The 27627-nt window shown below is 41.9% G+C and overlaps 2 protein-coding genes across 7 annotated transcripts in view; one reads left to right on the plus strand and one right to left on the minus strand.

The window, feature by feature from the left end:
• Positions 1 to 10236: 10236 nt before the first annotated feature.
• Positions 10237 to 24486, minus strand: TM2D1 (TM2 domain containing 1). Its single transcript, XM_030455564.1, has 6 exons — positions 24317 to 24486; positions 23123 to 23196; positions 20794 to 20902; positions 16253 to 16344; positions 12984 to 13057; positions 10237 to 12014 (listed from the first exon to the last, which is right to left on the minus strand). The coding sequence occupies exons 1-6, from the start codon at positions 24472 to 24474 to the stop codon at positions 11904 to 11906; spliced, it is 618 nt and encodes a 205-aa protein (XP_030311424.1). The 5' UTR covers positions 24475 to 24486; the 3' UTR covers positions 10237 to 11903.
• A 362-nt stretch (positions 24487 to 24848) lies between these two features.
• PATJ (PATJ crumbs cell polarity complex component) overlaps positions 24849 to 27627 on the plus strand; it is a 147002-nt gene continuing 144223 nt past the window's right edge. The window contains exon 1 of one of the 6 annotated variants that reach the window (XM_030455275.1): positions 24849 to 25003. The gene's annotated coding sequence lies outside the window, so the exon portion shown is untranslated. The other 5 variants (XM_030455278.1, XM_030455279.1, XM_030455280.1 and 2 more) reach the window with 5 other exon arrangements.

Raw genomic sequence — 27627 nt, forward strand, 5'->3', positions numbered from 1 at the left:
TATTGTTCTCCTCATAAGGAGCACAGTCACAATGTAAATTGTGCCAGAAGTACCAATATGATGAAAATTCATGATGTTTTTCCTCACCTCTGTATTCTGGGTGGTTTTTATGGGGGTGCAAACTGCAGAAAAAAAGAGTTGGTACAAGTTCTCGGAATAGGAGCAATAGCAAGGTGATAGCAGATGGATAATACACTGACATGCTGCTGCTCCTGTGGATGAGGTAGGAAGTATCTTCACTTCATCTGCATCTCCAGGTGTTCCATCAAGGCTCCTTCCTGCTGCCCCTAGTTCCCTGGATTTCTGGACCCCACAGTCCCACTGGTGAGAATCAGCATTGGTGTGACAGCCCTTTGCTGGGACCTCATCAACAGGCACAGGTGAAGCTTCCAAGCTTCCAGCCTGATCTGCACTGCAGCTGGAGCCAGGAAGGGTTGAATGAGTGTGGCTTGTTGGTGAGTCTGACCAGGACTCCAAGCTTCCTAAACTGTCACTGGAAACACCCTGGTTTAGGGCTTCGTTAGATGTCCTGCTTCACTAATGACTCTGCAGTAGTGTATGGCACGATGAGTGCTGCTGAGGTCCAGAGACAGCTGCCAAAGTGGAGAGAAATCAAAATGGCAGCTGGACCTGGGTGGGAGAACAAGAGTGATTCTTCCAGCCACTTCCATTTGTTCCACTATCTCTCAGCCTCACACCCAGCTTCATGAGAGGTTTCAATTTTGCTTTAAGCAATACTATATGAGAAAGGACAGATAGCAGATCAGCTTGTAAACTGATGTAATTAAATAGGCAATGTTAATTCCCAGCACCTGAGGCTCAAGCCCTCTGCAGTAACACTGATTTCAATAATTTCAGCAAAGCAAACTGTAGGAACAATAGGTGGAGGACAGAGGAGGCTCTCCACTCTTCTGGAGGACAGAAACTCGCAGAAATTATCAGTCAACAGTTCCAGCTGCCTGGTGAACTGTTAAGACTAAAGTAAACACATCGGGGTTCTCAGGCTGGAAAGAGAAGAGCAGTAATTTTTTTTTTTAAAGTTTTAACTATCACCCCCATCTCCAGACATGGGGAGTGAAAAGATGCAGACCCCGAACACACCCCAGCTTCTGACAGAGATGTGATGCTCCTCATGCAGAAGTTCAAGTGTGCTTCTAGGATGCTTCAGATTCAGGTGCAATGTGTGTCAAGCATTAACCATTTCCTCCTGACAGCAGGCAAAAGCTGTGTTACCTTGGTCAAGCCATGTTCCTTTTAAAAAGTTGTATCCTAAGAGCCTTGTAAGAAGAGGGAGAGATTCTTAAGCGTGTGGGGTAAATACAGCTGTTCTGACAACCACATCATGTTTGGTATCATCCGAGCTGACTTGATAGAGATGTCAAATGGGAGAAGATAGCAGAAGTCTGCCTTGCAGCTTAATTGGCTTACACTTTTGTAGATCCTGTTTTGAAAGCAAGGCCTTCAAAATGTGATTTCAACAAGGGAGTTGTGTGGGGCTTTACCCTGAGCAGTCTCACAGCTTCCTCAGCCACAAAACCAGTAGGGCTCATGATACAGGCTGCATATATGGTTGGATTTATGGAGTATTCATGAATTTATTAGCACTTATTGACCTAGGGTCAAATATCTTTTTCCAACATTTCTTTCATTTAAAGAAAGAGCCTGTATGTCACAATCTCCTGCCTCATCTAATTGGTTAAGTGTTTCCTTTGTCCTTGAAACCGAAAAGTAGACTGTGTATCCAGGAGCTACAGAATGAAAAAGCATTTGCTGTTGGTATTTGGCATGCCTCAATTAAAAAAAAAACAAACCACCACTGCCTGGGCTATATATACGTATTTAATTTTTTAATTTTTTTTTTTTTTTTTAAAATTCTGACCAGATTCAAGCAGGCAGTTCTGAAGGTTGAGCTAAAAGTATGTTAAAAAAGTCCAAAAAACAGCCCAACCAATTCCTTTGGAACAATATACAGAACATTAATGTTTTACATGCAGCAGAAAAGAGGCCTGGATCCAGCACAGCCAAGCTGGGAGTCATGCTGGAAGCACACAGGAAAGGCTTGTATGCTTGCTCCTCTCTGGGTGTTTCTATAAGCTCTTGCTGGAGTGGAGCTCAAGTCCACTCAAAATGTGATTCCCCTCCCTCCCAGTCCTACCAGTCCAGCTCTCAACATGCACTAAACACTTATATCTTTAAAAAATAATTGAAAAGGTGCACCCTGTAGTTCACTGGATCAATCCCTTTGAATTATTGTATTTAGGAGACACTTCATTGTGTCAGATTTAGTGGAGAGGTTACGATGCCCAGCATTCAGAATGTCAGTGCATTAAAACAGAGTGTGGCAGGGAATGCTAAAAGCCCCTCTAAGATATGTCCAAGCAAAAGTTGCCAGATTTATGAAATAAGAAAATTCTTATACAGAGTGCAGATAAGAGGTGAGCTGCTGGGGAAAAGCAGTGTAGGGACCAGAATCCTTCTGCATGCATCCTACAAGTAGTGGGATGGAATTTAGCAGCTTCAGTGTGGACTTTTTCCCTTTTCCTTTAGCATTCTTTTAAGCAGACTCTTCCCGGGCTGCATCTTTAGAAACGTGTGTGTTTTTATGTGAGCAGTATTTCCCGGCAGACTTGATTAAATACCTTCCCTTGTTATTTATTGCCCATTAAACAACATCTCTTCTCCATGTACCTTCGTTGGACAAAAGATCTTTGCTATCAAATGCTGACCTCAGCATGTCTGAGTCCAGAGCAGTTTACTGCAATGATCTCTACGTGGGGCTGCAGCAGGGAAGCATTCAGATGACTCTGGCAGCACAGATCAGGGTTCTCTGCTTATTTCTGCTTTCTGAGAATTACCCTACTTGCCTACATTTGACATTTCTTGGTGTGTGCAATAAGGTTATAATACAGAAGCTGTTCAAAGCTTTTTTTCCTCCCTCTTTCTCCCTGGGGAATCTGTCTTTGGGTGCTGCAGGAACAACTGCCATCCACCAAAGTACCGTTGGGCTGTAAAGTTTCAAGTGAAACGGAAGGGTGGGGGAAGGAATGACAAGTCCTTTTTTCCTGAAATTCTCTCCCCAAATGGATTTGGCAGAGCCCTGCTCTGCTGATCTTAAAGCAAGGTTTATCATTTGTGCAGGCTGCTGCCTGAAGGGGGAAGAGATCTTTGAAGTCGCTGAGTGATGGAAGGGTCTCCCCCCTTGTCTCCCTCGCATGCGTCTTTTAAGGGTGGAGACTGGGAGATGCTCAACTGCCCTGAGTCAGGAAATTACATGACAAATTAAACAATTATGTGTTTTAGTGTTGAGCAGCTATTTAGACATTTGGCGTCGAGCACGCATTTAGCATGAATTCATGGGTATTTATACTTTTCCCCATCACCTGGAATTCTACATGGCAGTATTTTATGGCGTGTCAGGAGCTCCCCCAGTCCAGGATCTACACCTTGGAGAGATTTCTTTATCATTTAACTTTATTACAGAAGGCACTGCCTGGACACCGTTGGAGTGACAAGGACTATTTCCTTAATTACTGTACATTGATAATAGCATTTACTCTGGCAGCTCCAGTGCTATTCAATCAAGCAAGATTCAATACAAAAAAAGCTGATTTGCCAAAAAAGAGATTAGCATAAGTGCCTACAGTCACATTCTATTTTTGAAGGTAAAACTACTGTGTCTGTGAGCTTTCTTGTGGGAACTTTATAAAGAGAGATTAATCTAGTTTATCTCCTCCTAAAGATATTTGGGGAAATGGCAGAGAGTCACTGTTTAGACTCTTCTAGTAATAATTTTCTATAAACATGTAAAAACTGCACAGAAAGTGCTAACCAGCAGCAGGGAGGTATATGTTTTCTGTTCTGTGGATGTAGACGTTTGCTGGGAAAAACTCTGTGTTCCTCAGTTTGCTATTGCTGTTCTTTGTCATTTAATCAAGTGGTGACTGTAGCTGTTGCACTTTAAAATTAAATGCTATTATTTATGGTAGAACTTGCTCTAGTTAAAAATGCAGAGCTCAGCACTGTGTATGTCTGTAAGCAGAAGGTTAAGCAGGACATTTTAAATGGTAAAGCAAAGGGCTTAATCAAGGCTGAAGAGCAAAATGCAGTGGGATAACAGATATAGTAAATAGGCATTAATCACCATACAGGCTTAATCCAGGTATTAGGCAGTCTTGGGGCTAATACGAATGCTCTCTTGCATAAGAGCACATTTTACTAACACTTAACTACATGAATAACTTTAATCTTAGGAGAAATTTCCCCAATGTTTGAAGGGCCTTATATTTGAAGGCCTGTATTATGGCTTTGTAACGTGGTCATCGTGCAATTACTTTGCCTGAAGGGGATTTTTGACTTAGGAGGTGTGTGAGGTTGTGGTTCAAAACAGGAAAATATCAAGTCTTCAGGGTCTAAGGAGCCACTTTTCCATGTTTTTTGTTTTGTTTTTTTCCCCTTGACACCATCTATTACTGTGACATCAAAATCCGAGCTAAGTACTTCTTGACAAAGATGGACCAGATCAAATCATGAAGCTGGTATCATCTCATGGGAGACAGCTCACTGTCTTAGTGACAAATTTAGTGACTACAAATCCAGGCTTAGAACATAGTCCTTCCCTAGTCATAATCCAGCCCACTGGATTTGCATTTATCTACTGTTGAACTAAAATTTTAGTTTCTGTAACATCCATAGGTACAAACGTTACTGTAGAAAAGTTCTTTCATTAGATTAGGAAGATTAAAGTGCTTCTGTGTTTAACTTAACATCAAAAATTCCAAATCTTTATACAAACAGACATGTCAGGGGTACTGATACACCAGTGCATAGACCCCAGCCTCTGGCCCTGGGTGGGTTTTAGCATCCTGGTCAAGCTTTTCTTTCCCAGCCCTGAAACAGAACACATGGTAAGCAGAGCACCACCTACCAAGAAGCCAGGAGAAAGGCATGGAAGTGGGGAATGGGGTGGATGGCCATGGTTTATCTATTCAAGGAACAGGGAGATGAAAAAAAACCCCACAAACCTTTAATTGTGAATGTAGGAGAGGGACAGTGATGTAACTGTTCCCAGGGAACACTATTCTTATTTTGTAGAGGGAGGTGAGCCAAGATACTTAAGCTCTAGAGAACCTTTAACACAGGAAGCTATTTATCATAACAAGCTTGGTTGATACTGCTCCCATACTGAACCAATTAGATTAGCCTATTTCGTCATACTTCATAACTTGGGATGATAGGTTTCCAAGCATGGTACAGTGCAGTAATTGAATTTTGATCAAACACACATGGCCCATAACCCAGTATGTGAAACTTTCAGAACAGTTCACAGCTTTTAAATATCCAGTCAACATGTTGCCAAAAGTACAGGATGTACTTGATGCAAGTGGGAGAGGAGGGGGGGAGCACGAGTCCACGCCGTAACTTGGTACAGCTGTAAAACAAACATTTTTTTGTTCCGATTCTGTTCCTACTTTAGCAAAGGAGCTGGGAGGAAGACAGTGAATGTCAAGTAACTCGTTTTTCTCCCCAGCCCCCACGGCCCCCAGGCACACATTTCCCTTTTAACGTTCTTAGATTCTCCGCAACCTTTTTAATTCACTGTACTGTACTTTCATACTGTATTAGACACACCAGCAATTATGTTTGTTAGCATGACACATCCATTGCTTACACTTAGTTAACAAAATAACTTAAAAGTCGCACGCATCATCCTCTTAATAAGGTTATAATCAATGGGGCCACAGAATGAAAGCCCTAAAAATTACCCCCCACCTCTGCATTCCCCAGGCCTCTGCCGACAAAGTCCATATGGTCGGCAGTCTCGTCAGGCTCAAGGTGAACACTCAGTTCTTTGCAGGCAGTGATATTCTCTTACATGTTCTTGCCATGTTTTCCCCACGGTAAACCCACAGAACTTTGAAGAAGACTCTGTGTAAAGGAAACAGAATACATTAATAAATTCATTCCTCCGACTCTACTGACTGGGGGGCAAAGCACCCACCACAGAACAGCTTCATGACACGGAAAATACTGTGCCAGACTTTTCTTTTGAGCAAGTAATGGCTATCCATATCAAAGCTGCTCTCTGGCCTACAGCTAAGAGTCTGGCATGTTCAAGCAACAGAGCAAGATATCACCAACCTCTGCGTATGGTGCTGCCAACTTCTTTCTCAGCTCTGAATGCTTTGACCTGAAAGGCAGCCGGAGGCAGCTCCAGGCATCTCAGCTACCTGAAAGGGAAGGACCAGGGCAGCCAACACCTTTGTTGAGGCAGTGCCAGTGACATAAAAGATGGGAATTGCTGCTGCAGCCCTCCAGAGCTTGTAGGATCTAATGGTTTATGCAAGTGCTGTTGGGTGCACTCTGTGGATCAGCTGCCTCTGAACAGCCTCACACCCCTACTCTCAAGTAAAGCTGTGGAAGAAAAGCAACCACAGGTTCCAAGGGGGGAAACAGATGTAATCTAAATGTTCAGATCTAAAATATAAGTTTCATTTAGCCTTGCTGTTGGCTGGGGATGGGTGTATTGCCCCATTACAGCCACCACCCTGTCAGAATGCAGAGGACACACTGGATCCATCTCCCTCCCCACCCTATTCCTCACTAAGTAATGATGCTGCAGAGGGAAAAAAAAAAAAAAAAAAAAGAAAAAAGAATTTGGTGTTCAGTTTATCAAACTTGGACCAAGCCTCAGCTCAAACCAAGGTTAAAAAGGCCTGTTCTAAGCCTCCTAAAGATATGGTAATTACAGTAATGGAAACTGATCTTTATATTTTTTTATACTGCCTAAAATTCTGCTGTGTCATATGCATCTGCAGAGCCTGAGAACTGTGCTTCTCAGAGAGAGCACTGCAGTCTTGAAAGCAGCCATTCAGATGTATAATGGAGAATTATCCGAGCATGAGTATGTTCAAGATTATAATGAAGCACAAAAAGTAAGAATCAGAAATCCTGGGAAAAGCAAGAAGTTTGTATTTGAGACAAGCAGTATTTTTAAACACTTTGTTCTGTTGGGAGTTTATGGAACTTTTATGACCATCATGCCAGCATTGAGGCTGCTGCCCTCTTTATTCTTGTATTTCCTTTCTTAACCTGTGCTACAGCCTTAACTCTAAAGTGTGAGTCTAGTGAAAAATGCTTCTTGGCTGGACAGAATCCTTTCATCCACTTTCTAGTTCTCTCTGTCGTGCAAGGAAAAATACCGGAGTGCTAAATCTCTGCCGTATGATAAAGAACAACTTCAGAAGATTTGGGAATCTGATAGGGGGTTTGGCTCCACCTTCAGGAAGCAAAAGGCAAAGAGACAAAACGGGTTTAAGTTTCAGGCATACCCTCTGCAGGAACTGAAGCCCACAGCCCCCTCTTATCGACATCTACTGCTCCTCGATGTGTCTTTGCTTCATACATATTAAAGATTCCCTGAACTGATGCTGTGGTATTGCTGCAGATTTGGTTCAGCTCTAAAAAACCCAGCTCCTCCTATTGGTACTTGAGAACTAGTGGCAGGATGTCCATGATCAAACAGAGCTCTGCTGTATCAACAGAAGGAAATGAAAAGCAGCTTTGAGGAGAAAAAAGAAAAGAGTACACTGCCAGTGCTAAGGTTTCCATATAGAAACGTTTTCTGGGTAACACAGGTGGGTTGAGAGCAAGAAAGTGGGAAGAGTCTTGATCAGATTTCAGTCTAGGAGAACCCTTACTTAAGCATATGCCTAAAGTTCAGCTATTTTTTTCTCCTCAGTTCCAGGCAGAAGATAAAACCAGCATACTCTCTTATATTTCACCCCTTGGCAGACTGCTGCAGGTCGACCCCAGAACAGGAGTAGCTGGTAAAAAAAGCCCAATTTAAATGAATCAACATGATGCATTTTTTTAAAGAAGCCATGTAGTGACCATTTATAATAATGAAAATGACAGAGTAGTTAAGGATGAGACTACACTGAGTTTGAAAGACTGTATGATGTATTAGTGAAATAATAGGTAATCATGCAATTAGTGACATTGCCCATGAGGCAATGGAAACGTATGGCTGCTTGCAAAATTTTGCCTTTGGCATGTCCCCAACTGGGTGCTTAAGCACCCAGCCTTACTGTATTCAACAGAATTTTCTGGAGGAAACAGGTTTAAAAACTGCAGAGCAAGCAACAGGAATTTTTCTCGGTGTAGAAATGGACTGAACACCTAATGAATCTAAAAAGAAAAGAAAAAAAACACACCAAAACACTGAGAAGAGATGCAAGAAGACTGAATAGACATCGCTGTGTAAGCAAATACAACTAAATATACTCTTGAGGAACAAAGGAAACAATTCTTGATGGGGTGACAACAGATGTTCTCCAAAAAAAAATTCTAATGGAGCATTTCAAACACAAAGACCTTCGTGTGGAGCTGAGAAGTTTTACTGGCAGTCTTACAGTAATACATCTTTGGAAACATAATAAAACCTAATATGTAAGGTGTTCTCAGGTCCTGAAAGCAAAAGCAGTATCTTCAGTAGTCAGGATAACAAAATACTGTCGTAGGAAGTTGCCATAGAGTAGTTCAGATTTAAACTGCAGGGGGAAAAGCTAGTCAGAGTTTTGTTCAAAAATATCTAGTTGAAGGTGTTCTGCTTACTGCAGGGGTGTTGGACAAACAAGATCACTTTCCAGCCCAAACTATTCTGTGAATCTATCTCTAAATCCACTCTTTCGGGAAACAAGCTCCAAACACAAATGAAAGATGCAGAGGTTGACCTGAGTGAACAAATACAATCCAGAGACATTTTAAATACAGGAAGCACACCCAAGTACAACCACTTTTGCACTGTGATAGGGAATGCAAAGTGCCCAAAGCTGAATGTTTCTGCCACCTCTTGCTCTTTCAGATCACGGTTAAGCACATTGCAGAAAATCCTAAAATGGACATTAAAAAAAAAAAAAAAAAAAAAAAAAAAAAAGACAGGTTTATGGAGTCATTTTTGCAATGAGTGAACTGCACTGGTACTTAGGGCAGATTTGGATTTAAGTCCTGGCATGGGTATGCAGCATCTTCAGTGAATAGCTTTATGCAGGTTTTTAAGGCTAGGCACTTCAATTTTTTTTTTAAAACTCTGGCCTTTACTGTTTATGTTCTTTATTTTTACAGATAAAGAATAATACTTCTCTGTCTTGTTGGAATGTTGAGAGGATCTGCAAGGCCAGCAGATAGCATTTTATCTGGCAATGAAGCAGGAGGATGACACAGTAAGTTTTCTAACTATTTTTATTGTTTTGCAATTGTTCTGGGGGAAAAAAAAAATCCAGAGAGAATATTATTCTAGTGCAGTCAGAGCCATCAGAACTACAGAAGCACCAGGATGGGCAACCGGATTGACAGGAGAAAGTTAAAGCAGGCAGCAAGACAGAAAATCATCAGGACAGACATTTTGATAAATATGACTGTAACCAATTTATTATTAACACAGTGGGACAGCTTTACATCTTGCATCACATTTTTCACAGCCCTTATGGTAAACATGCCGTGTCTGTCAATTACAAGAGGAAAACAAAGACCTCACTAGCTCTCTGCTGGCCCTGCAGTACTTGGTTAACCCTCAGTCACACAGTTATGTCTGTTCAGATACACTGAATAATTCCAGCAGCATCCAACACAAGTTCCCAAGGTTTTGCCATGTGTGGCACTACTTCCCAAAAGGTTTTACAGACAAAGGAAGTTGTTGGTACAAGATAGAGGATCAAGAGGATCATCTAAAGAGAAAGAAAATTTTGCTAGGGCTTGAAATAGCAGAACATGCACTGGTACCACAAACTGGAGAGCATCAGGATGAAGGAATTCCCCAGCCTTTTCATTTCCTGCATTGGGTGACACACATCTTCTGTTTCTACAGAAACATTGTAACTTGGAACAGGAAACATTTCTCTGTGCTGTCTGTGTGGTTCCTGCGATTGCTTAACAAAGTGATAGACCTTCTAACTGATGATGTTTTGATTGCTTCACACAAAGTAGCTCCTGTGTTCTTTTATGGATAATAAAACTCAAGATAGGTTGTTGACATTGAGGGCTTGCTTGAGTCAAGCCCTCTGCTCCTCGTACACATGGAGACACATTTTGGAATGAAATCTTGTGTGATGAGTTACCCAAGGCTGCTTTTTTTATTATAATGTCCATGCTATATGCCTATTTTCACAGGTATATCATCACCTTCAGGGTAAAAAAAAAAACCCAAAATACAACAAAAAAAGCAGACGAGTCACAGGATGACCATAGCCATGAGATTTTATTTGATTCTAACATTTCTTTTCCATCCACTTCCCGCTTGTTTTTGGAAGTATTTCAGGCAGCAAAACTGACATGCACAAAGAGCATTCAGTGACAGAGAGACAAAAGGGAGATGCAAGAAATATCAGGCAATTGAGCAGTGCTAACAGAGCGTTCCTGTGTCTTTGAACCCATGTGAACCAAGTCGAATGCACGTTAGCAAGCACTCCAAAATGAGGCCTTTCTTGCATGAAGGAAAAAATTAATGTTAGAGCACAAATTATTCCATGTGATACATTTTCATTAAGTGATATGTCAGGTTACACTGATTTAGGAAAAAAAAAAAGAGTGTTCTTTGTAAAGATTTCTGTGTACCATTCCTCATGTAGGTTCAAAAGAGACTAAAACCCACAAATTACAATTTAAAAAAAAAATCAATTTTGCAATCTCTTTCTGTAGTTCCCTTAAACATCCCATTTCTGGAAACATCAGTAACGTTTTGGAAGTTTCATCTGAAAAACAAAAGAATGGCCCAAATTTTTGAAAAAAACCTACACTGTAGTTGATATCACATCGATTTCTCACTCAGTCACTGCTGGTTTTCATTAGAAGGTGAAGGGAATGTTTAAAATTGGTCAAATAACATGAAAATTCTGTTGACATGTTTTCTGCCTCTGTGGGTATATACTGCTCTTGAAAGGAACATTTAGGTAAAGTTTGGTTGTCCTAAAGATTTTGGTCAAATAACTTTGAAGTACACAGAATTTATTTCACTGATGCACAACTGATTCAAAATGAGAACCTTTTGAGGCCTTTTTTTGACATTCTGTGGCTGTAAAACCCAAACACCAATTTCTTTTCAGAAAAAGAAGGTATGTATTTCCCTATGGGCTGGTTGCAAGGTTTCCCCTTGGGTGGTTGCAAGGGAGGGAAAAAGAAAAACCAAAGCAAGCAGAATGATTCTTTCCCAGTCTAATCTCAGGATGCCCCAGCATCCACCCTCCTTTTTTGTGATGTGTCATCTATGGTTCTGTCTCTTACACATTTATAATTCTGTTGATCAGTACTGACCAAATTTTGCAATTGGGCCAAAATTTGTCTTAAAGCTTTACTGAAATAATTATTTAGTAGCATTTCACAGGTTACACCAGCAAAAGATTTAGGGCCACCTGTATTTTAGCTCAGTAGAGAGGCAGTTTCTGTGCTTTGGGTTCTTTAAGTTCAGTTACAAACTGCCACACGTAGTTATGAAAACAGACCCCAAGTGTAATCCTGTCCCATGCATGCTAAAACTCTTCACAGTCTCAGTGGACTAAAGATCAGCTTCGTTGTTCTGAACAACTCTTTCTCCACCTCTTTATAACTCTCTAAATTTTACTTAACAGGTGCAAAACAACATCAGTGCAAACCGCAGAAGTCCGCGTCTTTCGCAGAATGGTCCAACTCAGCGACAGAGTGTGCTCCCAGAGCAGTCACAAAGGAACTGGGCGCCTTTGAGGTAAACTCACTCGATGAATTTTTATTTTTTTATCATCTTTGTTCAATGTGCATCTCACGTTCAGTTCTGGTGAAGTGTAATTAATTGGCCACCAGCAAATCCAGCGGATGGCCGGATCCACCCGTAGAAACGAAACGCACCTCGGCGTTGGTGCTGCTGCCTGGCAGGGTTAGGGGTAGGTCTGCATCTTCCTGAAGGTTGTGTTGGTAATGGTGAGCCGAGTCAGCCTTGCCCCATAGTAGTCTATGATGTAACTTGAGCCATCAGAAGGTCCAACAATCTCCAAGAGAAAAAAAAAAAGAGACTTTTCAATAGGAAGTGAAATATACGCTTTGCGCATATGTCTCAATTACTGCTAATTTTCCTGTCATAAAATTAGTCATGCTTAATTAGTCAAACAGAAACTAGATTTATTTTGAAGTTATGCTGTAGTTTGACTATTTTAGTGAGTCCTGTCTCAGAAGGAACCTTTCCCTAGGGCTTCTAATCAACCCAATTACACAGCCAGGCGCTGGTACTAGGTTAAGGCGGTGAGGATTTGAGTCTCAAAATCAGGCTAACAAATGAGTGGGATCCAAACCGCTTTCTTATAACAAAGGAGGACAGGCAGGAGAGAATTAGGGTGATGACAAAAATATTTGAACTACTGCACAGGTAAGGAATGGAGAGAAGGAGAGAAGATCATGGCTTTTTTGTTCTGGGAATGCTAAATTGCTGTGGGGTCGCCACGGAGATGAATAAGGAGAGATGAAAGATACCCTCAGCTGTGTCTGTCAGTGATATGAAGCAAGATCACTACAACAGCATAGAAAGGAATTTGAGAATGCTTATACTTTAAAAGATGTCTATACAAAGGTGGCAGTTCTCTGTAAATGTATATACACTATTTCTATAGCCTTAATGCATTTTAAGTTAATCACAGGCAATTTGTAATTCATGCTAAATGGATGTGCTGTAGAATAAGACAGTTTGGCAATTTCATGATGTCACAAGATGTCAGCCCAGCTGGGGATTTAAGCATTGTGAATCCTTAAGTCACAGCTCTTAGGTGATATGGGACTTGTATTTGGAGAGGCAGAAAAAAATCCAAAGTGGCAATGTCTGCTCTCCTGCACTGCAACGACAGCCCAGATGATGGGCTCCATCAGTATGGAGCACATGCAAACACAGAACTTCAGGATTCTGGAAACATTGCATGAAAGTAAAACTGTACAATACAGATTTGTATCTTGTTTTGAAAGTGACTTACCTGCATTGAAATAAGTATGAAATCAATTAGGCTACCAATTCCACAAAATCCTACAGTGCAGAACTTTAACAAACCTAAAAAAGGAAAACAAAATTTAATTGCAGCTTTTAGCCAGTCACTATGAAGTTCAGGGGTTTTTGGTGGCAATCACATCCCAACCATACATCTAGAAACAGACCTAAAGTTGAAGGACTTAACCAGGGATAATTGATGTTTCTACATCCTGAATACACTTCAAAGACTTTAAACATTAAACTATTTTAAAAAGTAAAACACAACACATAAATATTCTTAAAGAGGAAAGGCAGAAGTTGGTAACCAACATACTGAAAATTTTCCATTCTTTGACAGAAAAAATCCAAACTGGTGCTGCCAAGTTTAGCATGACTAGAAACAGACTTCCTATCATCTTCTGAGTTGCAGAACATACTGATTTGATTTTCAGAACAAGCTACTTTGTAGAACCATCCTTTGTATTGTCTTTATACTTTTGCTGATCTAGGAATTTATTTTCAATATATGTTCATATAAACACTTTTAAACTGGCATGCAAAAACCTGGGGGTTTGTACAAATAAATGAAAGATCTAAGAGAAAATATATGGGAATAGCAACTAACAGATAAATGTTTCATTGTAAGTTGCCATGCAAGGCAGACTTTATTTGGAAAATGCCTTCAGAAGAAGGAGGCTGTCTTAAAATTTTTATATATGTTTTTTTAATATCAGTTTCTTCCACAATGAATATAATACAGTGAGTACTATAGATATCATGATACTTCAGCTGAGCTAGACAAACATGTAGGTTATTTTGAGAATGAGCTACCCATTTGTCTCTTTACCCAGCACAGACAGGATGAAGAGGAAAGCCTATCTGTTGCATCTAAGTCAGTTGTAGGCTTTGCTGTCCAGGGAAAACACTTCCCTGCTAAAACCCACATCCTTACTGTGCTTCCAAGGGCCAGCACGTTTCTGAGGCAAGAAGGAAGCAGGTTGGTATCATCAGCTCTTCTCCACAGCCATCCGTCAAGCTGTGCTGCATGATACCTGCCAGGAAATCCAGGCAGCTGCTTGCCAAAGGAGGAGTCTGCTCTCAGCCAAACACCTGAGACTCTCCAGACCTTTGCCTCTTCTTTTGTGCTTCCCTTCCCTCAGAAGCAGCAACCTGTCCTGCACACTGCCTCCTCTCCCCCGTGCCCTGCTTGGGAGGGAGTGAGGGAGTGACTGCATGAAGGCTGCAGGGAGAGCATCCCCCTGGCTGGATACAGCTCCCAGAGTTAAGTTGAAACCAGCCTGATTTATAAACTCGAGGGAGTTGGAACAACACAGTAGTCAGAGAGAACAGGGAAAAACACCCTAAAGATCAGGAAGATGAAAGAGTAGTAGCAGGGTGGTCTTGCAGCTGATCAGAAGAAAAGTGCACATCACAGATAGAGTGGGGCCATTATAATGTGCAAAACTCCAACAAGATCACTGTTCAGAACAACTTGTTCCCAGTGCCTAAGACTTGCAGCAGCCAAGTGTTGGCCTGGGTGTCAGGACTGGCAGAAGTATCATAAAACACAAGGGAAACAGCTGAAGAAAGGCTAGCCTTAGGAAATTACAATTAAGTAATGTCAAACTGATGAAAATTTTGCTTTGTTGTTATCTGCACTGAATTCAGTCACCAGTTAGGATATTTATTTGGGATGCTCCTCATACCATTTCCTCTCAAGCTGTGGTCCTGAACCTCACTGCCAGATGGCATTTGAGGAACCCAGCAGTTCTCTGACCAGTGCTGGTTCCAGCAGTGTCCTTGAGGAACTGGCTGCTCCATTATGCTACTGGATATAGCAGAACTGCTCCTGAACCTGCTATATATTTCTGGAGTGCAGAGTAAAGCTGATTTTTTTTTTTCCTTCCTCACTTCCCTCCCCACAAGCAGATCACACTGAGAAAATAAACTGCTCTAAAGCATGGAGGGAAAAAATAGTGCTCTTACGCAGTAATAACTTATGGTTTAGTTCACAGTGTGTGGGAGAGGAAGAAGTTGCCTTCCTGATTTCTTCATACTCAATAGCATGTTTATATTTGTGTGCTCTTTAAGAAGTAGTGAAGGAAAAAAATAAACCAAAGAGCATTTACAGTCTTCATTATGCAGGCACAAAATATTTCAGTGCTATTACCTTTCTTACCCATTTTTTCCCAAGGCAAGGATGGCCTTAAAAAACCCCAATTAAGCACTGTCAAGGAATCAAATGTATTGATTTTTTAAAATTTATTTATTTATTTTAGTTTTCTATGCTTAGCCACTTGCTTTTGTCTTCCTTACCTTTCAAAATCTTGAAAACTTCGCTTTAGGATTTTAATTTTAAGTCTTTTAACTTTGGTTACTGGCTACAGGAATATATTCCTGTAGGGTTAGCAAGCATGAGACAAAAAAGCCTTCTATATATGAATGGAGGATTTGTAAATCTATATTATTAAAATATATTACAAAATAATTACTGCAAATTATTATTCTAAATCCAGTGATGTAACTAAAAGGGGCACCTTATTGAATGCTTCCAAAAATGTATCTTTTTGTGAAACAGATGGACAAAGTCATTATAGAATTATAGTGTAATTATAGAATCTCAGGGAAAAAAGACACAGATGTTAACACAAAATTATTGAGAAAAAAAAGGTGTTATTAGAAAAACAAGGGTTTGCATTAATGGGCAGAAACTCAAAGTTCAGGTCCTAAAAACACTAACCAGAGGTTGGTCTTATTAAAGATCTTACTAAAGTTCTTATTAAAGCTCTTCTGCAGAGCTGTTTTTAATACTATTAACTATCTTGAAGGTATGCATTTGCCAGAATAAATTCCATATCCCCAAACACTAGATTTACTTCAAAGTTTGTCCACTATTTTCCTGGTAAAATTAAGCATTGTTGAGGTAGCTGGCACATGCATCAAAAGCACTTCTGTTTCAGTACCTCAGAAGAAAGCTGTTGTAATCATCAGAGTAAAGCAAACCTAAAGGAAAAGTATGAATAGCAATAATCATGTTTGCTTATTAGGCTCTTATCTGTTGGACAACTGTATATCCACTTGTCACCAACACTCCAACAGAAGAGCAGGCAGTGGGTAATGCAGGATTTTATCTTGCTTGACAATAAACTAAGGATTCTAGTTGTGAATATCAGAACTATGTCAGCCTTCATAATAAGACTTAAAATAAAAGTATACATATCCAGCTCAGTCATAACAATAAGCTTTACCTCAAAGAAAATGTACAAATCAACTTACCTAGTGCAGGATAGCCTAGATAAAATCTATCTGCTCCCAGCCATCCCAGAAATAAGGACAGAGCTACTGCCACTTTGTAGGAGTATCCATTTCTGACAAAAGAAACAAGTAATGTAGACAATGACTGTAAAATACATTCACTCATACTTAGAGAATTAAAGGCTCATTTGCCTGCTGCTTCAGTTAAAAAAACAAAAACAAAACAACATACCCAACAGACTTGTTATTTATCTTCCACTGACAGACACAGAATAGATAATGTCAAGTTTTCAAACTGGGTAGGGCATCCTCTAAAAGCAACCTCAGCTGTTGCAACCCAAGTATACTCTTGTAGAATAAAGATTATTATGAAGCTAAATCATCATTTCTTGTCAAGAGAGAGACAGTGCAACTGCTGATACATCCTCAGTTTTACAGAGCATTTACTAACAGTGCAGCCCTACTGAGACAGCCCTAGAAAGCTGAGAGGTGCAGAGTCTGTAGGCATTAGTCTCACACACAGCCCAATGGAGAGAAACAGGGATAGGCAGGTGAGATGTCAGCAGAGACAACTGCAGTCAGATCTGAAAGAGAAATTAACCATGTCTACTGGTTGGAGAAGCTGCTGGAAGGATTCAAAAAAAAGCAACCTGTGGATTCATTTACTCCCCTCCAAAGTCAAAAACTCACAAATGACAAGAACTGGGGATGGCAAAAAGATGTACAATGGTAGAGAGGTACCCAAAAGTTACACATCCCGTGGTTAGTCACACAAAATACACAGATGGAACAGACTTTTTGAAATTTATATTAACTGGCACCATTCTTCACAGAGTCACAGAATCATTCTGACAGGAGAAGACCTGTAAGATCATTGATTCCAACCTAACTCTGCCAACCATTAACCTAACTCCAACAAGCTTAAATCATGTCCCTCAGCACCACATCTCTACATCATTTAAACACCTCCAGGCATGGTGATTCAAACACCTCCCTGGGCAGCCTGTTCCAGTGTTTAATTACCCTTTCTGACACATGTTGGCACTTCTTGCCAACAGCTGGAGTGATGTGGCCACCTAAACCACCTGTTACTTTCAGCCATTGCTCATGTGAACTAACAGCTAGAAACATACAGCTGTCAGTACTAGAACCTGCTGCACCCCCTGCTGCATTGGTGATCAGCAAGCTGCCCAAAATAAAGCAAACCTAAATGGAATTAGAACGTAAAAATATTCAATAATTCACTGTTTTGATACATACACCATGTGCCAGCAATTACTTAATAAGCCAAAATTAAACTCTTCGTTGACAGTTGAATAAAACATAGAGTTTCACAAAGACAGTAGCTGACAAAGGTCCAAGCACCTTTTTTAAGCTTTTTCAATGCCAAATACAGATCTACCTTTTTGCTTATCATCTAGATTTACTGACTCTAAAACTTAATGGCAACATTAAGTGATTAAATGATGACTCTTACCTCAACATTTGTTACTTAGCATTTATTAGCAACACAGAACATACTGGGCGTTCCTGGAACTTAATGTAACATAAGTTATCATCTTCAGAACTGCCTTGTTTCCACCGTAAAGAACAGCAATGCTTTCATTTAAATGTTGAGGTAAACTGCTGGAATTTGGTAAATTTCTGGAATCAACTACAAAGTGTCAGCAACCCTCCAAGGACACTAAAGCATAAAAGGAGCTCTTACGTAAAAGGTGGGAACACAGTTTAATTTGAGATGTGCCTGATCAAAAGCAGGAACAAACTGAGCTCTTGCCTATGCACTGGGATGCTTTTAAAAGCAGAGCAGCCTGCAGCCTAGTTGTCATCAAACTTCAGGGGCAGCAGAAATCTAGCAGGAAGTGGAAGCAGGTTAACACTCTAACAAGGCTGCAGCCACTCTTGTAATTCCTTTGCCTCCCTCTTACATATACTGAAAACCAAGGAGGAGGAAATTAACACATCCCAAGCACCTAAAGGAGTTGCTATAGTTAGGTAAAAGGTATAATTACGTTGCTCTTTTGAATCATTCTTGCTTCTCAGCCTCAATCATTATTTTTTTTCTGCATAGATCCCTTCCAGCTACCATGTTAAAAACTGTTACTTCTAGCTCTCCCACACCAGTTGATGACATGCAGGTACTGCTGCAGGTCACTGTGGTTTCTGTGCCTTTTCAGAGTTTCTTATCACTGCTCAAAGACCTGTCCACATCATGAACTTCACAAAATAACATTTGATGGACTCCTTGCCTGAAGTGGCCATAACTTAGCAATGGACATTTCAAGTCTGCAGAACCAGGGCCTGCACATATTAAGCAAACTACGTGGCAGAGTGTCAGCTTGGGGAATGCTAGAATTTGGCAAAAAATCCATCTCCAAAACATTAAACTAAAAACAAACCAAAGCAATTCTGACTCCTGAGGAACACTTAAAAGCTTTTCCCTAAACTAATGCTATGGAGCAGCTTGAACACATCCATTTACACAAATGTACCACATCCCCTGGTCTTGCTCTAAAATAACTGGATTCCAGAACTGTTATCTGGACTGTTGTTAAATTATAATTTTGGCTAAGGACAACATGCAGATTTACTCCCAGAAGCCAGGGATAGAGATTGACCTGCTGTCCCCATGCCAGGGCAACCCTGCTATGGGAAGATGCCTTCTCAAACCAATTTTCTGGTCAAATGATATGAGCAGTTATTTCTGACAGAAGACATCAAAACTCAGATATGATGCTGGAAAATCTCCAAAAAGCAGTAGAAAGGGCAGGCTATTGTAACATCAAGCTGAAGATTTCTGCTTAAAATAACGTTTCTAATGCTTAGGTAACATTCAAAATGCCTTATAAAAGTCTCATACCATGATTAATAATTAGATTATGTTTTATATGAGTTTCCATATGAAGTATAGTAATATTAATCTTGCTGCCATTTTTAACTGGCTTTTGGGCTTTATCAAGGGCAGGCTTGCATAACTCTTTTCACACTCTGTTCTATTTTACTGGAGTTTTCAGCAAGCCCACAAAGAATCCTCTTCCCCTTCTGCCACACTATCAGTCATGGGACTGGAAAAGCCAAAGCAAATTCTTTTAATAGCATAAGCATTGGTTATTCCATCATAAATAATAGTGACAATCAAGTAATACATTGGATGACATTCTTCAGCCTGCATAAATTTGGGGTTTTAATTTATAAATGTAAAGAAACACTGCACTTCAAAAATATTTCCAGAAAATATATTACACCAGAAATACATGTATACAAAAAAATCTCCAAACATAAAAATTTTTGTCTATTCTAAAGAGGGAGCAATTTTATTAAATATAGCTCATCTTCTTCTCAGTCTTCACCACAGATGGGACTGAAATGCAATTGTTTCTGGACAAAAATGTGACTGAAGTCTAGTTTGCTGGCATTTAAATATGATTAGACGTAATAATATGTTTTCTTCAATTTGCTGAGCTTTGACTGTTGAGAAGACTAAATACAGAGAAAATATTTATGAAACTAGGAGGCAGAGCTGTACTTCTGAGTTAGGCAAATTATTAAGCACTAAGTATCACATCAGAGTTATTTGCCCACTAGTGTGATAAGGAATACCCAGTGAATGTTATTGGTGTTTTAATTTCCAAGGATTCCAGAAGGACAAAAGAAAAAGGCTCCTGTGTGAATCAGACAAAAAAGAAAAACAAATGGCACTGACAGGTGTTCACTGATCATTAGCATTGGCCAGTTGGAACATTTATTGGTATCCAGAGCTCTCCAGTGCTCACAATGTGCTTTAGAAAAAACAGGGCCATCATTTTCATGTTTCAGAAACGGGCTCTTAAAAAGACACAGAGGATGTGGTTAGATACAAAGGTTGTTTAAATACAGAGAACAGTTTCTCTAAAGGAGATTTTTTTTTATGAATTGGAAAGAGGTTTAAACTCCCCCACTATCCATGCATACTACAAACTTAAACTGCAGCTACACTTAAAACTGGCATGATCCAGCACTGCCACAGAAGAGAGCAGCCCAGCCCTGCTTTCTCCACTCTCTCTTATCCTCGAGTTGCCCTCCTCCTCCTGCTGGCACAGGCACTTGCAGCGACTGTTCTGTGACTCAAACTGAGGAACTGATCCAAGTTAGTTCAAACCCAGCTCAGTTCCCTGTATACAGTGGGGTATGACAGGGGAAGAGATGGAGAGGCATCCCCAGGCAGCTCCTTTCAGAAGCTGAGCAGATTTTAAGCATATGTGAAATGTAGCCTTAGCATTTGGGGGAGATTTTTGCCAGGGTAAGGGACTAAGTAAAGCAAAGGTAAAATACAAAGGGAAAGCAAAGACACAAACATAACTAAACAAAGAAAAATGTGTCCATGGCAGAGACTGATTTACTTATAAACATGCATGTTATAGCCATAATACTTAAGAGATTTTTAGAGGATTAAGTACAGGGTAAGGTGTAGGATTCTACCTTCCTTCTCCTTTTCCTTCTGCTAACACATCATACAATTTTAGAGAAAAAAATTGATGTGAAAACAAATACAAATGATGACAAAAACCCCCCAGTGTACTTACACGTTCCGACATGCAATAGGCTTGTAAAATCCAACTTCATGTCCTGTAAAGACTTTTTCTATGCCAAGGTAATCTCTGCAAGTAATATTTGGTGCTGGGAGACACTGAACTGAGGACACAAAAAAGTATTTGAAATTAAGCAGTAACTGATTGGGTGCTGTGGCATTCTTCTGACTAGACACAAGTGAAATAAACGAAGTTTTGTCAGTCTTGTTCCAAAGCTCAGTACACAGACATATTACTTTCAAAAAGGATAATATTTTTTTAAGCCAGTCCTATGACTGACTTGTGTTTTTGCATGATACATATTAAGCAGAATACACAAACCTAATTGCTGCCCTCATTCTGTTGTAATTTCCATTTTGGCTCTGTTATGAAGCAGTGGGAAATCTGAACCTGACATTAAAAAAAAAATATTTTCATCATGAGAACAGCCAAATATCAGAACAAGTTGCCCAAAGAGGTGATGCCATCACCTTCTTGGGAGGTTTTCAGGATCTGACTGCAGAAAGTCCTGAGCAATCTGGTCTGAATTCAGTGTTAATGCTGCTTTGAGCAGGAGGTTGCACTACAAGATTTCCTGAGGTGTTTTTCAACCCAAATTATTCCATTCTTCTAAACTGAGGTTTCACTCTTAGGTGAACCAAAGTGGAAATCACAGCAGAAAGGAACATCTGCTTAAAGTTCACAGTGTAGTACCTGGAAGTCTGTTTTTTGAAAGAGAAAAATCCCAGTCCTTTACCATTTTCTATCAGTTTTCAGTATTAGTTGAGTCCTGTTGGCTGTTCCCAACACAACAGCACTCCAGGTTCAACAATTTTTTCAGATTTTCCAGTAATACCTACAGGCAAGAAGACTGGGGAGTTGTTTTGTTTTTGTTTTTTTTAATATATACATCAATCCATATTGCATAGAGATCAAAAAAGTTTTTAAAAAATTCTGTTTCAGGCCCTCAGTAATAGCCAAAAAATATGAGCTACGTCTGGACTTAATTACATACCTGGCTGCTACTCACCAACACACCTCATCTAAGACAATTACAAAAAACTACACTCTCTTTCTGTAAAAAATATAAAAGTAAGCAGTACTTTCTTTTCTTTAGAAGCAACCCACAGCAGTTTGAATATATTGATACAGGAAAGGCCACAGGTTTCTTGTCAACTTGAAATCTGCTACTCCATAAGATGACTTGGATGCCTTGAATGAAAGCCCTGTTTGTTTGGGTAGTGGATCCCAGAAAGGTGTTAGGAAACATGATCCAGAAGATTCACTTTTTATTACTTAGTTCTGAAACAGGAAGTGACTCAAATACTGTGGGGACAATCTAAAAACTGCTGTGTGTGTAAAATATTCTATGCAGACACAGAAAACAATTAATTTAACAACTTTCCCCACTCTAAAGCTTACCTCCTGTTCAGATGTACAGTGTATTAAATACAATCACATGGTAAGTGGTCACAACTAACAATCTGAGTTGTGATCAACTCCAGAATATTTTTTCTGTTCACTGACTGGATATTTATAGTCAGGGAGGTGATGTCACAGATTATGCAAAGGACTAAATGCCTTTAAAAAGGATCCATTTTGGACAGTGCTTTCCTGCAATTTCTGAAGTATTTGGAAAACCTTCAGTAGTCCTGAGCATCTCATTGAAAAAAATGACTCAGCTTTTATGGGAAACTACATAAAGACAGCAAGCATACACATGTATTCTAAACATGACTACACATAAAGCAGAGCTTTGTGCTGTTAGCTAACACTGTGGCTCGTTATTTCAATGCCTGAAAACATCAGAAAAGCTGAACATATGTAGTAAAACAAGAGCTCAGTTTAAGCATTTTTCTGTTGTACTCCAAAGTACATCAGAACTTAACTTTGAAATAAATGTGATTTCAAAACAGAGCCTCATGGCCCCCAAACCTCCTGGTGATGGAAGGAGCCATGCTTCCTTATTTTTTTTTTATAAAAATAGAAGATTTTGAAGGGTGTTCTGTCATGTGTCAGATATTATAAATATATTCAAAATCAGCATGACAGGAATGGTTTGTTTTAATCACAGCAGTGCAGGACAGAGCCTAGAGGATATAACAAACATTGAAGAGATTTACTAGAAGCCTCACTTACAAATGTACCAATCAGAGACTATGTATTTCTTCATTTTTAGTACAGCATCCAATCCACACAAGTGTTTAAGGCTTTCATACTAATGATGTTGCTAATCCCATGTTTTATAAAGCTCATCTAGCAGATACACAAATGCATAAATTGAACACTTCCTTGGAAAATGCAGCTTCTCTCATAATATATGTTAGAAGTTAGAAATCCTTACCATATGCTGTGTGATTTGTACAATTCATTGGTTCTTGTGTACTGTTGTCTATTTTAGGCTCATCACACATATATGTTCAGGTAATTGAGGAAAACATTTTTCATATGAAACACTCCAGAAGGTTTAACAGTAATTTATTCCACCCTCTTTAAACCCTGAGGATTTAAGATGCACCTTGATGCTAATTTCCCTTTCTACCCATCCCCCCAAATAGGAACAGCATATTACCATACAGCAAATCTGCTAATCCAATTTAATACACCAATATATCACATAAGCTCCATGTTTAATTAGTGCTGCAGTCAGCACTACCTAGAGGAACTACAATATTTATCAGTCGTGGCCTCTGTATTTTAAGGCAACAAGGTAATACTCCTAACCTAGTCTAATTTCAGTATCAGAGCACTTTTAAATTGAGGCATTTGGTTGAGAAGATTAAGTCTGTAGTATCATATATATAAAAAAAATCTATAGAAATATAAAAAATTCAAAAACACCTAAAAACGACCATCTGAAACTTCAGGAATTTGGACTAGGAAAAAACTTCATCAGGAACTTGTTTCCAGAGGTCTTAACTCCCACAGCCAAGTGAAGCGGGGGATGAAGTTAACTTTCCCAGGGTTTGCTTTCTTGACACTTTTGATCTGCAGCTACATCAATACCTGTCAGCTGCCATCAACAAACATTTTCTGGGGAAGGCCTGACTTGCTTTTGGAGAGGCAGGAGCCTCGCAGCTGAAATCTAGAGCAACCTGCACCCTGCCTCTTCCGACTGTGGAGAGGAACTCAGTGTTTTGCAAAGCCACCTTGTCCTCGGGTGTCCTGCAATAAATAAGATAGGGTAGGGGAAAGGATTTCTCATTCCATGGGGTTTTCTCTTTGAAAACCAGAGACATCCCAAACGTGCACACAGACACCCACGGTGCCACCCTCAGAATAAACCCACGCCGCTCTCCTTCTCCTTCATCCGATACCCCCTCGGGGCTTTCGCTGACACCCGAGGGACCTCTCCTCGTCGGTCACCTCACACTCTCCGCCTCCCCCTTCCCCTCCAACCGAGGCGGCCGGGCAATCCCCCCCCTTCAGGAAACCGGGTCCGGACCGAGCCGCCGCTGGTCCCTGCGCCTTCCCGGGCTCCATCGCTATGGCAACCGAGCCCCCGCCGCCCACCCCGGCCCCGCCGCGCTCAGGATATTGCCCCAGCCTCAGCTCCTCGCACTTGAGCAGCGGCTCCGTGCCTGCCGCTCCCTCCACTGCCGCACCCGCGAAGCAAAGGAGAAGCAGGATCCGGGCCTCCGCCGCTCCTCTCCGCCTCCCCAGTCCCGCCGGCAGCCGCCCCGGCCGGGCGGCCATGATGGGAAACGCCGCTGCCGTCAGCTGACAGCTCGGCCCCGGCGGCGCGGCGGGGCGGGGAGGAGCGGAGCGGTCCCCACCGCGGGGGAAGCCCGCCCTGCCTGCGGGGACGGGGGGAGTGGGGACCCCGCCGGTTGTTCGTTGGCTGGTGAAGGGGCTGGTTTGAGATTTCTGCGTGGGAAGGGAGGGGGTTGAACTCAGCAAATACGGCTCTGGAGGCATCGAATGGGCAGAGCGTGCCCCTACTCAAGATGGCGCTCGTCCAGCCCCTGCGAGGAGAAGGGCGGCTCGTTCCCTGAGTAAAGATGGCCGCGCCCTCTACAGGCACCTGGCGGGGCGGTGCCCGCCTGCCCGTACTTAAAATGGCGGCCGCGCTCCGCCTCAGCGCTGGCGTCGGGGCTTCCCGGCAGCGGCCCAGGGCCGCGCTCGGATATTGGAGCTGCGGGGAAAGGAGTCACCCGCAGCGGGAAGGGCCCCGGTGCCTTGAAGCGACGGGGGTACGCCGGGAGCGGTGGGCAGGCCAGGCCGGGTGAGGGGAGATCCCGGGAGGAGAGGGGGGAAGCCTCCCCTGCTCCTTCATGTACGGAAGCTGTAACTTTGGTCCGCCAGGGGAAATCTTCCTTCTGGGTGATGGTACCTGTGGGTGTCCCTGGTGTTTGCTGAAATAGTTAGAAATTGTTGTTCTGCTCTCACAAAGAACCGTGATTGGGTTTTTAAAAATGTCTTTTATTTCGTTTTTGGCTGAGTGGGCAAACTTTTCATTAGTGTTTGCTCTTTGTGAGATGTTTTGTGGTGATTTCCAACCTTTTCTCACTTCCTTGAAAGTTATTTTCTGTTTTTCTGTCCGGGAAAAGCAGCACTTTGGTTGGGAGTTTAAATCTTTTCTATATTCTAGCTACACCTGTACATTTCCTGAGAAACAAGCTAGGAACTAGAAGCTGCAAAAGCAAAAAGAAGATACTGAAGAGAATGCTGTCATTAGACAGCCTTTTGGTTTTATTAGTCATTATTTTAGTGAATGGATGGTGACTTATGTACGAATCTTGTCAGTCGCAACAAAAGGTTTGTCACAGCCCCAAATAAATATTCAGAGATTCACTAAGAACGTGGATGGCTCACAAAGAACTCAGTCAGTGATGTGAAATATTGCCACCTAACAGCTTTTTGGGAGATTTGTGTAAACTAGATTGGCAGTCTAATGTTTAGCAGACAAAGTAAGCAAATGAAAATTGATACCCCCTTTCAGCAACTGGAACTGAAAGGCCAGGGCCAGAGAGTGCTCCGTAATGAACTCAGCCCTTGGAGATCAAAACTGAGGTGCACTGAGGAGAAAAGTGCTTGGCTCTGTTGTCTGGGGTGCATCTCTCGGATGGATAAATACACGACTTGCTGTTCATCACTGTCAAGAAAACTGTCACTTCTCACGAGCGCTACATTAATTAAAACTGAGAGTAAGGACTGGGAAATTAGGCATTTGGAATCAAATTACTTCTTTTTTTAAGAAAGGAGGGTGAAATATGTTATTAGCATGTTGCATGCTCTAGTGCAACTGATACCCCTCAGTAAAACAGGCACTAGCACGATGGCAATTCAAAGTTGTGAGGTAAAATCAGCTTCCAAAGCTTTTTTAGCCCATGCCCTAAGCAACTAGCAGGGCTGTGTAAGATCTGCTCCAAATGAGTTCGTTGAACAGGTAGCAGAATAAAAATTATTTTCTGGGAGTTATATTTTGTGTGTCCATGCCTATCTTTGAGGAGTTTAGAAGCAGACTAACTTACATTTGGGAGGTAGAAAGCATCTGCAGTTTCCACAATTAACTTCAACTAACTTGGTGCCTGTTAGGTATTTTGTGACTAGCAGTAGGAGAACTTTGGTTTTATTTCCTTCTCTTGAGCTGCCTCTGCCAGGGCTCCCACACGCATTGGGCATCCCAGGCAATGTGCAGTGTCTCCTGGAAGCCACGGGTAACATGGTGTGTTTTGGAGCCTTGAGGCTGTGAGCAGCAGTTCTGTTTTCCCAGTGCAGTGCTCTGGGTAGGGGGAATTATTCCAATCCCTTAATTCCATCCAAGTCCACATCCTCTTACAGCTTTTGCAGTTTCCCTTCCGTGGAAGTGGTAAGGGCAGTGCTGCTGAGCCCTCTGGGAATTTGAGTTGCAAAGAGTTCTAAATTCACCTTTGGACAGAGATTTACTGCAAATGAGTGCAATTAAAGCCTTTTTATGAAACCTACACTTATATTGTTCCCTTGCTGGGGAGTTTGGTGGCTGTATTGATACATGTGCCTCTCAGGCCTATGATTTATAAATACACCGGTGAGTCAGGATCATCTGAAAGATGACTTGGCTTTTAAACTCTGCATTTCAGAGAGCAGCTACTGCTGTCCCTCTGCTCTGACTCAATGTCCCCTTCACCCCCGGCTGCAGCACCCTGTCTAGTGCCCCATCCTCAGACCCTCCCGGGCCCTTCTCTGCCCCTCCAGAGGTGCTCAGGCAGACACATTTCCCACACCACCTAAGGGCTGGTACCGCTCAGCTGGAGGTGCGGGTCAGGAAAAGGTTGTGTGTGGGGGAAGGGTTGCCGGCAGCCGTGTTTCTCCAACCGAACCGGCCCAAGGGCACCAGCGCTGTGAGCCCGCCCGGCTCGGTTCTGCGGCCCGTCCCCCGGGAGGCGGCTCTCCCGCCGCACCGCCCCAGCTTCCTGCGCCTCAGGTGAGGAGCGTTCGCTTCCCGCTTCCGCCCAGGTGAGAGCCGGCGGCCATCGCGCCGCTCCGACCGCCGCTGCCGCCTCCCGCCCGCAGGTACCGTGCGGTGGGGAGACCTGCTCCGACCCCGGCCCTGCCGACACGGCCGTGGCTCTTCGCCTCAGCAGTGCTGAGGAGAGCCCCACCGCTGCCCTCCCTGCCCGGCATTGGCGTGGGCCCTGCCTCTCGGTCGCGAAGGCGGTGAGGCTGGGAAGGGCGGAGGGGAGGCCGGGCTGCCCCTGAGGGGAGGCGGCAGGTGCGGTGTTTGTGAGGGGAAGACTCTCCTGCGAGGTGCAGTCAGCTTCTGCTGAGGGCTCTGCTGGAGGAGTTGGGTTCTCTTGTCAGACACAGGGGCTCTTCCCGGTTTTAGAGGTTTTGGTTTTTTTGTTTTATTTTGGTGGTTTGGTTTGG

The sequence above is a fragment of the Calypte anna genome, chromosome 8 (assembly GCF_003957555.1).
Source record: "Calypte anna isolate BGI_N300 chromosome 8, bCalAnn1_v1.p, whole genome shotgun sequence".
Taxonomy (NCBI): domain Eukaryota; kingdom Metazoa; phylum Chordata; class Aves; order Apodiformes; family Trochilidae; genus Calypte; species Calypte anna.